The sequence below is a fragment of the Haplochromis burtoni genome, unplaced genomic scaffold, assembly GCF_018398535.1.
Source record: "Haplochromis burtoni strain Fernald_Lab_line unplaced genomic scaffold, NCSU_Asbu1 Contig_77, whole genome shotgun sequence".
Classification (NCBI taxonomy): Eukaryota; Metazoa; Chordata; class Actinopteri; order Cichliformes; family Cichlidae; genus Haplochromis; species Haplochromis burtoni.
In genome coordinates, this window is record NW_024582438.1 from 784,612 (window position 1) to 797,934 (window position 13,323).

Sequence of the window (13,323 nt, forward strand, 5' to 3'; positions counted from 1 at the left end):
TCTTTGCCAATTCATTTTTTTGGCAACAGTGAATTTTTCTGTTTCCCTAACTCCAGCCTGTCTGGACATTAAGTCCTCACTCTTCCTGATAAGTGGAGGTCAGCTGTGAATCAGGAAAGCAGATTGCATGCATACTCCAGTGGGCTGGTCCAAGTGTCCCTGTCCAAGATACTGGACGAAGTGCATCCACGTGAGTGTTTGTAAGAGGTAAAAAGTGCTTAAAAGACAAGAGAATAAAGCAGTGCATTAATGTGTGTGTGAATGAATGAAAGTGACTTGTAAGTGTTTTGAGGGCTAAGTTAGAGTAAATGGAAAAAGTGTACTCCGGGTCAGGGACAGGTTCCTGCCCCAAGTTGGAGGAGTTTGGTCTTGTTCATGAGTGACGGGAGAAGGAAGCGGGAGATCGACAGACGGATTGGTGCAGTGTACTGGTCTGTTGTGGTGAAGAGAGAGCTGAGTGTAAAAGCGAAGCTCTCAATTTACCGGTTGATCTACGTCCCTACCCTCACCTATGGTCACGAGCTGTGGGTAGTGACCGAAAGAACGAGATCGCGAATACAAGAGGCGGATATGGGCTTCCTCTGAAGGGTGGCTGGCCTCTCCCTTAGACATAGGTTGATAAGTTCGGCCATTCGGGAGGGGCTTAGAGTAGAGCCGCTGCTCCTCCACATTGAAAGGAGCCAGTTGAGGTGGTTCGGGCATCTGACAAGGATGCCTCCTGGGCGCCTCCTGGGTGAGGTGTCCTGGGCAATTATATCCCTCGGCTGGCCTGGGAACGCCTTGGTGTTCCTCTGGACAAGCTGGAGGAGGTGGCTGGGGAGAGGGAGGTCTGGGCTTCTCTGCTTGGGCTGCCGCCTCCATGACCCGACCCCAGATAAGCGGAAGAAAATGGATGGCTGGATGGATGGATGGATGGATGGATGGATGGATGGAAGTGTATATAGGTATTTAAGCAATAAAAGTACCTTGTTTTAACCAAGTTAGCACAGGAGCCTTGGTGGATCTTATGCAAGCAAAGAGACTTAAAAACATCACTGTGCATCGTCTACATGATCATTAGTGCAGGCTTGGTACCCACAGCTGTTTTGGTCCCATCAGAACCACCCAGATCCCCACCACCTTTCTCTTTCTCCATCTTATGCTGGCTGATCGTTAGGTATTATTATCTGCTATGTGAAGTATCACGACTCAAGTATCAAACAACAAATACTAATTCTGTTACAGCCTTGTTACATGTCGTGTCATTCAAAGTTATCCCTATCTAACATCACTCACCCATCAAGTCCCTCGCCCATTTCTGCTCTGGTTCTGCTCACTCCACCGAATTATGTCTCCCATTATTTGCTCTGTTCCTTTTCTCTTCCCAGTCTCTCTGATTCACTCTTATTTAAAAACTGTGACCCGTCATATATGTACAAATGCACACATTTTTGACCTCTTTACTCCATATGTCTTATTGCTAATTGTTGACAGCTCAGGTGTTTTCATAAACTGTCACTTTTTTGTTGCCTCCTCATAGCTTTGGAATCCATGTTGAAGACATACTGCTTTTACCTGACTGTTAAACATACCTTTTTTCTTCACCTGGCATTTAACATCTGGATGATCAATGACTTCACACAAGGCGACACAGCTCAGCAGTGGACCTAGAATGCTTTCTCTCCAGCCGCTGCTGTGGGGACTGTAGAGGACAGCCATACTGAGGTCACTAGTGAGGTAGGTCCCCTCTCCAAACACCGAGTTCTGCAATGAAAAATGTCCATGTAAGCACAATGTATCACTCTGATTTACACTCCAGCCCTTCAGCATCCTCTTAAACTTGCCTTGCTCCTCATGATCTGTAAAAAAACAATTTTTTTAAATAAGGTTTCGGTACACTGACCTTGTTGAGGTGACAGTGTAGGCCGTTGTGAATAATCGAATGAAAGTTCTCCAAGCGGCTCCCGTGGAAAGCATAGAAAACATCTCGTCCTTCCCTCGTCCTCTCAAACCTCGCGTTCATCTGATCAGAGTACTCCAGCTCAAAGAGGAAGTCTGGCACGGGTGCAGACATCCCTTCATTTTCCGTCAGGCTGCAGAGTTTGGCGTACTAGTGAAGATCGGAGAAACACGCTTGAGCAAAGAAGAAAGCTGTGCAAGTTTGTGGTTTATCTCTCTATGCCTGTAACATACCTCTTCCTTCTGTAGTGTCTTTACAGCAAAGCTCTTTGAAGACAGAATCCAGTGTGCGAGGGCCAAATGATGATCTGCTTCTCCAGGTCGTAGTCTCACCAGCTCTCTCACACCAGGCAACGAGTTCACATCTGCCAGCTGGAGAAGGAAAAACTCCTTTGTTTTATCATATTACCACAAACAGATTCAAATGTCTCTTTTACACACGTCTCTCAAAGTGAGAAGACACCAAAGACATGAAATGATCACAAATTCATCTATGAGTAATAATTGGCATGAAGCTACCATTAACAGCACATCACTGCCACCGAGTGGATATATATCATGTTACATTTGATCAGTTCTCTCAATTATCTTAGCAGACCATATCGCAACTGAAAATAAACAATTCTTGTTTCTTCCCACTCATTCAACACAGGATCATAGGTCAGCCTATATGAGTGGTAGTGGATTTGAGAGTTGATACCGATTACTTGCTGGGAATTTTTCTGAAGTAGCTACATTTTATGTTCTACTGTTGAGTCTGCCATCCCTCTGTCTTCCCCTTTTGTGTAGATGTGTGCATGCATGTTATTTTTTCTAGTTGCCATGTAAAGCTCTGTATCACTTTTCATGTTAATGAGTGTCCTTGTGCTAGGATACCTCTGTCCATAGGCTTGGTCATCATTCTGATCAGTCACCTGAGTGAATGAATATATGGCTGAACTACAGAGGTGCTGCTGCTGTTGGTTTGGTGATCTTGACCCTACCCCTGAGGCTGGTTAAAGCTTGTATGATTAAACTGAGGAGCACTTAGGCAAGCATAGGCTACCAGTGACTATAATCTAGGATCTTCAAGAGGTTTTGACAGTCACTTTAGCACTCACCAACTCCTCAAACTCCTTATTGTCACCACTTAAGTAACGAGGAGGGAATGGTCTAAGCAAAGAGTCTCTCTTGTAGTTCTGAGTGGCAGCAACGAAGAGGCTGCATCGCAGGTCTGCTGCTACGGGGTCTCTTTGCAGGCAAGAGCACACCAGCTCTCTGACTGCTTCAGGTGGCAGCGGTGGCTGCATTCCCAGCACTGTGTACAAAGAGATAAGATAGCACACGGCCAAGGTCTAGGTTTCCGCTTTATGCAAGTCTGCAGTCAATAATGACTAAGTTTTTAATCCTCACACATTGAAATATTTCAACTATCAAGGCTCTTGTAGTTTATTTCACTCAAATCCTCACATCAAAGAGGATGCTATAATTTAACATTTAGCTTTTTGGTGAGTATTGTGGCAGTGTGGCATCTCGCTGCCTTTTTTCTTTTACTTTGAAAGATGTTCTGCTTGGGATGCAAACGCTGACATTACACCTCACCCTTGGTTTGCTAAACTAGGACACTAGCTAAATTCAGCTCATCTACTGGAACAATTACATACTTTAGCTTTTGCTAAGTTAGATTGTTTTGGTTTAATACAATCTTTATAAAGTCAATATTAGGACAAAAGTGACAGTTCAATTATAGTTACTAATGCTGATTTGTAATGTTAGTCTTACCTTTCTGTATTTGGTTACTAATATTATGCAAAGAAAGCGACGTCTGAGTAGCTAACATTAGCTGAGCCACTACAAGAGAGCATAACTGCCGCTCTTCACTAAATAAAGCCTTGTCGGACTACTGCAGGTCCCCGTATGTATTGGGAATACATCACTGTGGCACTCGTATGAGTTAAATTTGACAGACCTTGTTTAGAAATATAATTTTTGCCCTTACCTTCAGTCTTGCTTAACTCATAGCACTGAAGGGAAAGCTAGCGTTAGCTTCAGGCACTGCTGCGTTCAAGCACAGTTCTGCCTTTTGGAAACCGTATACGAAACACATCAGACAGATGTGCAGCTGAGAAAGCGTGTGAGCCGTGCTATCGAGGCAGTCTGAGACAAAGACGGAGCACAAAATTAATTTCCGCATAAACGCCAATGTGTATTCGGTCTGCTGTTTTAAAACGTTTATTCTACCTGGAGTCTAACATTGCACAGGGCACGCGAAGGCAGGATTCATGAGACCAACTGTACCGATGTTTCAGAGAGCCATCTAATGTTTGACAGTAGCAACTAAACAGTGCTTCAGCTGCTGGGGTGGCACGATAGACAGTCTTAGGCCATTCATTTCTTTGTATTTTATTAGGCACACCGATTTAGTGAGATATATGCAAACATACAGTACATTGAAGTACAGAAAAAAAAAGATTTTGGACCATTCTAATACGCTTGAAAGTCAATATTTTATATAAAGATATCAGTTTTTCACCACACCCTGAACGCTCTTTGATAAGCTTTCTTATCATTTCTTTAAGCAGTCTTCAGAAATAGTTCTCCAGGTTTCTTGAAGGGCATTCAGAGGTCTTTTTTGAATGTTCGCTGCCTTTTGTTCCACTCTTTCTCAAGATCTTCCCACACTGCTTCAGTAATGATGAGGTCCAGGCGCTGGGAAGGCCAGTCTATGACTAATAGTGATCCACTGTTTGATTTGAATCACATGTTTTCCAGATGGTAATATGTGGTGGATCAAAATCTGATGGTATTTTTTGTGTTCATTATTCCATCAATTTGCGAAGATCCCAAACACAGCTGTTTTCCAGGTGGCTGTAGACACTCTGCTATACCTCTCTCTCCTGACCTGTTGCCACTGTTCTACAGTCCAGTTCTTGCGTAGTTGGGCATACCTCAACCTTTTCTTTCTGTTTCCCTTCCTTCAAATCTGTTTTCAAAGACATGTTATATCCATCAATTACTCTTAAATAGAATTAAATAATCTACCAGACCAATTCCTTCAAGAAAACCAAACATTTCCTGTGGAATAGACTACTGTCTTTTGGTCTTTCCGTAGATTTTTATACAACAAACACTAAACTCAGAAATATTTGTGGGTGTTTTCTTGTTTGTTTGTTTTTTGTACTACTTGAACACTAAAATGGTCCTCACATGAGATGACAGTGCCAGCAGTGGCCCACAGCGCATTTAAGTTTGAAACCCCTGTTCAAGTTAGCAGAATATGTACTTTGAATAAAAGAAATCCCTTGGTTGCTTATGGTTTCTCAGTTTCTAATAATACTAATCCAGTCACATGTGGGAATTGTTTCGCAGCCTGGTATAAAAGTGATCAATAAGTCATTTATAAATAATTTACTACTCCTTAGTATCTTTTCAGCTTGATAAGTATTTTAATTGCACACAGCAATTTCAGCCATGCTGATTATGTGGTTTCTTTGGAATAAACTTAACTTACTGTGAAGCAAATTTGTAGTCAAGCATAGGAGAAAAGCACAAGAGAATTGATCCAGTCCATATTAACTTGTTGTACCTCAGGTAAAGGTACTATAATACTATTGTTTTTGGATGAAAATATTTTGCAGCTGGTGCCCGAAGTCTAGAATTTATAACCAAATGCTGCACTTCCTCCCTTGAGAGGATTTGCCAGCTGTTTAATGAGTGTCTCCTTTGCTTGCAGCGACATCTTTTTAGACTTCGTATTGAGGATGTGAGTGCACTGCTACTAAATGCACGGAATAACGAGGGAACAGACCTCATCTAATCATCAAATAACTTGTTGTATAATTGTACATGTTTCGACCCTCTGAAAATAGGGGGTACATATAAAAAGTTCCTGAATCAATTGAATTGAAATCCATTATCTTGGTGTACAGATGCAAAATTACAAAAAAAAGTAATTCTACTTATCAAGTGTGTTTTTATTTATTTTGTTTTGTTTTATTTTGTTTTATTTTATTGCACTTGTATATATATTAAAAACTACTACTACTACTACTACTACTACCACTACTGGGAAACGAGTTGTACATTGAAATGTATTTATACTACTAGTAAAGCGGTATCTTTATTATGGAAGTAGCTGATAACAGGCAGCCAATCAGGTCAGGTTGTGTAATGCCTCCTCTGATTTTTAACACTGTCAACCTATTGGTTAAGAGCTAAAATATTTCTCCTTTGTGATTGGTCAGGTCAGGTCAGCAACAAATCCATTGTTTTTCCAGGGCCTTGGTCCTACCCGGCCGGGCACAACCCAGCGTCGAGGAGGGGGCCGGTATGTACGCAATGAAAAGACCATACGTCACGTGCCCGCCTCTTACTCCCAACCCCATCATTTGAGGAAATACGCGACATTTTCGTGTGATTAGCGCCAGATCTAGCTGTTTCGGCCACTGTGTTTTAATACAGATGAAATCGTAGGATGCAATTTAAACGGACGGAGGTATTCTAGCGACATTCACGGACTGAACCGGAGGTAGGACACCGCATTTCCATTCATTGGTCTCCAGCTAGAGAGGGAGGGAAAATATTGGATTTTTTTTTTTTTAAAAAATGTAATTTTCTTTTAGCTGATTCTAGCTTCGGTAAAACCTCGAAATTTGTAGGCCGGGCTGTTTACTGCGAGGAGTTTGTGCTCGACTTGCTCGACGTCCGGATGATGAACAAGAGCCCCGATGCAGCAGCCTGTCGCGCAGGCTGAAGGACGCTTCTCCATCGCCTGTAATCTCAATGCACTACCCCACTGCAGCATCACTGCCGCCAGCCGAACGAAATACACGTCTAAGACAGCCGGCGATTCACAATGAATAAAAGCAACTTCAGCCAGACAGCATTTTCGTGGCATAGATTGGTTTATCTGTGCCAGAAAGATGCCCTTCAATACACCATGCGTCCACCATGACGTGCGCTACAAATATGATTTTCTAACACAGTTAAATATGGAAGGTAGTTGATTATGGCCTGCTTAGCAAGGAGAACGCGATAAACAGAGAGTAACATCTATATAATCCAGCCTTTAAGCTCAATAGGCCTTTCAAACGCCTATTTTGAATCCCAAAGGATATGCATTCGAGATCACGACAAGGCCACACTGTGTCCTGGAGCGCGCATTACACCGCTAAAATATGTGACCAAGAAAACAGGTTCATCTCAGTCTATCTGATGCTCCTGGGTACCACCATGGGTACCTCCTCTCTCCAAATCGTGTCAGGATGTCAAAGACTCCTATTGCAGTGATTGTGGCCTGTTGCTTACAAGCAGGGCCGGGATAGTAAGTGATGTTGCACTTAATCATGCACTTCTCTCCTTTTCTGCAGTTTGCTTTTCAAGGGAGCTGAGATTGAAGAAGTCTGTGTGCCTGGTTTACAAGTGGCGGAAAGCAGTGAATCATGGCAGGTGAGCTTCCCCCTTTTATAAAGGTTGAATAAAAGCTCATGCACCTCTCTTGACTTGATTTCTTCTTGATGTGAAGCACTGAATCACGTCTCTGTGTCCTAGAAAACAACTTCCCTCCCCTTCCTCGCTTCATCCCCCTTAAGCCATGTTTTTACCAAGACTTCAACGAGATCCCAGACCAACACCGCACTATGTGCAAGAGGCTCTACTACCTCTGGATCTGTGAGTGTACCTGCAGGAAATGCTTTTTATTTTCTTTGCATTTGGAAGCAGTCGGTATTTGCATGCATCTAGCTGTAACCCGTTAACCTGTCTACTTCTCTTCCTCCTCATGCCGGGCTGCTTTGTTTTACCCAAAATATTATGAGAACTAAAGAGTGCAAACACTCCGTGCAGCTGGGAAACTAGATTGGCCGGTCTCACATTATGTCCCAGAGCCAGATAACCACCGTTTTCATTTTACCGTGGTTTTTATTTTGAGGGGTAAAGTTTGAAAATGATTTAGCTCACAGATTTACTTAGTGGTTTGTGATTTGACTGACAAACTGTTTACAAATCTGAAGCCCAATTGAGGTCCCACGGGCAGAAAATGAGGACTTCAGCTATATTTTTTTAATTTCCCAAGAAAATAATTTATTTACACAAATCAGTGGGGTACAAAATGAAAAATGGTACATTGTGAAACAAAGTTACAATCCAATACCAATATTTGATAGTATTGATACTTGGATTGTTCCATTCACCTCTAATGTATGCTATAACTCTTAGAATACAATACAGAAGTATGTGTGTGCAATCTTAGGCTTGACAGGTGTCACCTGTCACAGAAAGAGGAGTTATTGTACAGTTTCATAGTGAACGATAGGAATAATTTCCAAAAACATTTATGCTCTTTGTTTATTCCCCACTATTATCTGAGATCCACTAACTCTTAACTCATTAATGAAGAACATAATTTGTACATAAATTGTAAAAGTAGGTAGTAGTGTCAAGTTATTACAGTCACATGAGTATTATGGTATGTTTTTCATTATCACATAGGTGCTGCTATTTAAAGCAAAAATGTAAGTCTGGTGAAAAGAGTTTAGAGTATATGTTATGTTGGGTGGAAATGGTGTGCTGAATAAAATGCACCTCTATATCATATTTTATTATTGTAGTTTAAGTCTTGAATGTAGAACTGGAAATATGGCAGTGTGTAGTTGTTGGTCTTCATAGTGATTAAATCCTGCTGAGTTATGAGTAATGATGGAGCCTGCGGGGTGTTTGCTGTAGCCTTTTTTTGTTTGTTTGTTTGTTTCCTCACTCTTTTATGTTTTTGTCATTCTTCCTCTCTGTGACGCTGATAGTGCATAGTGCCACGCTAGCTGTTAATCTGATTGGTTGCCTGGCATGGATGTGTGGAGGCGGTGGAGCTACCAACTTTGGCATGGCTATCCTGTGGCTCATCCTCTTCACCCCTTGTTCCTACGTGTGCTGGTTCAGGCCCATCTACAAGGCCTTGAAGTAAGCGTGTTTCCCTCTGAGTTACACTTCTTCCTGCTGTTCCGCTGAATAAGATCGTTTCTGACGATTAGTCTCTCCACGCAGGACAGACAGCTCATTCAACTTCATGGCTTTCTTCTTCGTCTTCATGGCCCAGGTGGTGATCAGTATTATCCAGACTGTTGGCATTCCAGGCTGGGGAGTTTGGTAAGAGTTTGTACTGGTTTATTAAAAGTAATGTGTACAGATGAAATGGAAATTAACTGGCATGTATAGAGTTTATTTCTTGTCTTATATTGTTGTTAAAGATGATTCTAGAAGCACCTGAATCAAGGGGTATACTTTGTAATCTAATCTAAAGCATACACTTTCATTCAAAAAATAATTTTTTTCTAAACCAATGAGGCTTTAAAGAGGTTCATTATCCTTCTGAGGTCTAAGCCATCAAACTTTAACTCCTAATTCTTAAATCATTTTTTTGGTGATAAAATATGATTAACTTTGATGCATGGTTGTTTTCTTTGTTCCCTGATTGCCAAGATATGGGAAAATAATTTAATAAATGAAATAACTATATTCCCATCACCTAGGTTTAGAGTTCGTGTTCGTGTTTTCCACCACCACATAAGTATACTGTAATATACTCAACCTCTCTTTAACGTTAATGTACTGAAGAGAAATGGGAAATATTAAAAAGCGGGTATACAAGCAGTTTTTTACCCCTTGTAAATCCTTTTTGTTCGAACCACCATTAGCAGACGGCCTGCTATACCTCCTGAGCTACAGCAACCCCAGGAGACACACCCTTTAGGAAAACACAGAGTTTGTCCAGCACAAGGCTCTCTACAACTTCCATTTTGATCAGGCTGTTTTGAACTCCACAAACACAACAACCAGCTGATCCGAACAGAATCATGCCTGAATTATTCTTCGGCAGGAAATCTATGCTGTAGCTTTCGTTGTAACTGAAAACTCTTTTTAACTCTACACTGTAACCTGACATTCAGCTTTTAAGAAATGTATCTATATGCTGGCTCAATGGCATGGAAGGTTGTGATGTAGGGTTAAGAGGGGTTTCTGGTTTCTGGTTGTAAAGTTAGGATGTAGATTTTCTGCAGAAGTCTACATCAGGCTTTAGGCACAGCATAGATTAGTAATTCACAGCTTCTAACAATAGTCTCTAAATATTTTGGTATCAATCTTAAAAATCCAATATCAGAATTATCTAGAATTATCAAGCTTAATGTATTATTTAAATATGGCGTATTGTGAGCATATGATGATTCTTCTGTGCTTCTTCTTCTTCAGCGGTTGGCTGGCCACCATCACCTTCTTCAGCACCAACATTGGCTCAGCTGTGGTCATGCTGATTCCCACCATCATGTTCACTGCAGTGGCTGTTTTATCCTTCATCGCCCTCTCAAAGGTGAGTGACTGATTTCTACCTGGTCACAGAAATTATTAGATCAATCAGTGCTGGTATTATCAAGTGAAAGATAGCAATCCAGTCCAAGTAGCATTGAATAATTAGCTTGTATTATAATGCCAGCGCTGTTTCCCACTTAAAGGGAAGCAGTGATAACATGACATTTGATTCATTTGCACTAGCAACAGAAATTTTTGGAGGTGATATTTATTTATTTCAGGCTGTTTTTAAATCCCTTTTTGGTGAATGCAAGGAATCCATGAGGGGCCCAAGTACTTATTAGAACTTGGTGATCAGAGGTTATTGTGGCTGTTTTTTTTGTTTTTGTTTTGTTTGGGGGGGGGGGTTTCTATAACTTTGTATTTGACAACATATTACAGTAAGGTTTAATAGGATAACATTATGACGTTTTCTATACAAAATGTCAAAGGTTGACTTCACTATGACATCAGAGTGTTCTGCAAAAACATTTGAAGCCACAACTCTTGAAAAGAAGAGGGGATTGTGACCATATTTCATGATTGGTGGCATCTAAGTTGATGATGCTAATCCCGAGTTCTAACGTTAAAGCTTTGGTCAAGGTGTGACTGTTTTGTGCTGCAGGATTAAAGATGTGTGTGAAGCATCCACCTTTTAGAATCTGTTGTTTCTTTAAGGCTATTATTCTAGTGTTTTAACTATACCTGCTAAGTCATTGTGGCAATTTCTTACCATGGGAATGCTGTCCATCTATCACCACACCCTCATATATCAATCAGCGGTATTTTTTGCTCTCATTGGTAGTTGCTTCACTTTGCGGATCCCAAGTTAACAGGTCCCAAAATAGCAACACCAGGAGTTATTTTGTCTTGATGTCACTTATTGTCATTGAGGGTCCGATGCCCCTTTGGCTGTGCCTGCCCACATGGACATTACATAAATCAATCGGTAGTCATGACTAGGTGGCATTAACACACAGCTCTGGATCTGCACTCAGCTCTTTTGTCCAATAAACTGTGACAAAAAACTAGATGATTGTGAAAACTATCTTTTTGATTTTAGTAAAGCACAGCAAAGCAAAGATATTACAAGAGGGGCCTCAGGAACGACAGAAATTCAGTTTGAAATTACTTGCAAGTATGTACCATTACATATTTATATAAATTTATTATTCATATAAAAAGTGAAGTAAAAATGGTAATAACAGTTGGTTATGTTGTGATAGTGCTCATTACTCTGACCTGAATTTACCGCTCCTGTATTAAAGTTTGTGTCCCAGGCAGGCGGGTCACAGATTGGCCTTAACACTTTGCTTAAGACTGGGTAGGATTAGCAATGAATAGCCAACAGCCTGTGTTTATGTTTTTAATACATTTTTCAGAGAAATACATCAATTTGCCTTGTGTTTCGATCAGAAGATCTAAGATCGGGTGGGCTTCATGGGATTTTCTGGTTTTTAAGTGGGCCGCAGCATAGTGATGATTTTTCATCCACTTCATTATTGTTTTTTCATATTGGTATAAATTCAACAAAAACAAGATATTAGTGTATTTAAAATGCAACATTAAAGTAGTAGATAATCATAAATATCCCACTGCAGAATTGTCACATACTTAACAAGGTGCGTCAACTTCATTAAGAACGTCATTAAGATATAGGATGATATCATTTAGTATTATAAGCTGGGAATTTCTTGCGTTACAGCATGTATAACATTATTTAAACATGACAAGCATTGGGAGTGTAAGTCTCAAATATATCTTTTTCGGTCTAGAATTGCTTAGGAACAGCTCTTTGGAAAGTAAATGTTGCCAATAATGTGGTCATGACACAAAAAAATGAGGTGCCACTACAGACAAATAATAAAATTCACCTTTTCTTTATGGTAATTTGGTCAATTTTACAAATTTAAAAAAATAAAAGTCATACTTGATAGAGAGTAAAATTCATGTTGAATCCCATTTCTCCTTTCTGTCTTTTTTTAGGTGCATAACTTCTACCGCGGCAGTGGTGGCAGCCTGGGTAAAGCCCAGGAGGAGTGGGCTACGGGTGCCTGGAAAAACCCCCATGTCCAGCAGGCAGCCCAGCAGGCCGCCATGGGGGCTGCTCAAGGCGCCATGCAGCAGAATCAGTACTCAGCAGCTCCCACCTACAACTACGACGAACCCATGTAGGACAGAGGAGTAGGCCAGGCGGCTGAGTGGGAGAACTAAAAAGGGATCAATTAAGAACACAATTCAGAATTAGGTGCCCGTCATTATAACACTGTAATGCTGAACTCAAACAGAACAATGTAAAAGTCATGTTTTTGGTGCAAATGTACTGGGATTTCATTATTTTACTCGGTTCACATTTAAATCAACAGTTATTTTAAAAAACAAAAAATGTTGCTGTTGTTTTATGCTGCTCAGTTGTAGCTGGTCGGTGTTGTTTTCCAACAGAGACACATAGCCTAAAATAGGTAGACCCAGTCCCCTGAGCATCTTCAGTTTATTTGAGTAGGTGGTCTCCAATGTCACTCTGTAAATTTTCTAATGATCTTTAATGTGATATTTATGGGACTGAAACAGCTATATTGTTAAGGGTCTTTACTTTTATTAGCCTTGAAGATCACCAATGCTGAAACAGTTATTTCTCAGCTGATGTAATGGACTAGCTGTTTGGCTAAATTCTTATATACAAATGTCAAGAATTTTTTATTTCCCATTAAAGGAATAGTTTGACCATCTTGGGAAACACCTTAATTCACTCTCTTGCTTCAGGGTTATATATAGGGTATTATAAAATTAACCTTTGCTAGCAGCCAGTTAGCTTGAATTAGCAAAAAGACCAGAAACTGAAGCTGAAACAGATAGTTTGGCTTTATCCAAGGATATTAAAATCTTCTTAGCAATTATAGCTAGCAGTGTAACTCTAATAATCTGACTAGCTCGTTATATGTCACTTAAGAGCTCTTAGAGGCAGATTTTATTTCATTTTGACAAAGTCATGCAAGCTGTTTCTCACAGATGTGAAAGATCCACAGATCGCAAGGGGAAAATATGTACTCTCCAACGGGCTAGCAAGTG

The 13,323-nt window shown here is 40.6% G+C and overlaps 2 protein-coding genes across 4 annotated transcripts in view; one reads left to right on the forward strand and one right to left on the reverse strand.

The window, feature by feature from the left end:
- parp16 (poly (ADP-ribose) polymerase family, member 16) overlaps positions 1–4,202 on the reverse strand; it is a 6,158-nt gene extending 1,956 nt beyond the window's left edge. The window contains exons 1-5 of one of the 2 annotated variants that reach the window (XM_005929142.3): positions 3,917–4,202; positions 3,039–3,235; positions 2,173–2,310; positions 1,883–2,089; positions 1,572–1,743 (exon numbers count right to left, since the gene is read on the reverse strand). In XM_005929142.3, coding sequence (XP_005929204.1) covers positions 1,572–1,743; positions 1,883–2,089; positions 2,173–2,310; positions 3,039–3,227 — 706 coding nt within the window. In that variant the 5' untranslated portion in view covers positions 3,228–3,235; positions 3,917–4,202. The other variant, XM_005929141.3, reaches the window with a different exon arrangement.
- Positions 4,203–6,155: 1,953 nt separating this feature from the next.
- Positions 6,156–13,075, forward strand: scamp5a (secretory carrier membrane protein 5a). 2 transcript variants are annotated; one of them, XM_042221953.1, is made up of 7 exons: positions 6,156–6,244; positions 7,287–7,365; positions 7,468–7,587; positions 8,715–8,871; positions 8,956–9,057; positions 10,159–10,276; positions 12,241–13,075. In XM_042221953.1, exons 2-7 carry the CDS (start codon positions 7,359–7,361, stop codon positions 12,427–12,429), a joined length of 693 nt encoding a protein of 230 aa, XP_042077887.1. In that variant the 5' UTR covers positions 6,156–6,244; positions 7,287–7,358; the 3' UTR covers positions 12,430–13,075. The 2 variants fall into 2 exon arrangements, with proteins under 2 accessions (XP_042077887.1, XP_005929205.1); XM_005929143.3 differs by lacking the exon at positions 6,156–6,244 and adding an exon at positions 6,255–6,445.
- Positions 13,076–13,323: the final 248 nt, after the last annotated feature.

Bases quoted from the DNA above. Each gene is read 5' to 3' on its own strand.
- scamp5a (XM_042221953.1), top strand. The intron at 7,588-8,714 runs GTGAGTGTACCT...TGACGCTGATAG, and splicing joins GCTCTACTACCTCTGGATCT to TGCATAGTGCCACGCTAGCT. The intron at 8,872-8,955 runs GTAAGCGTGTTT...CTCTCCACGCAG, and splicing joins CCCATCTACAAGGCCTTGAA to GACAGACAGCTCATTCAACT.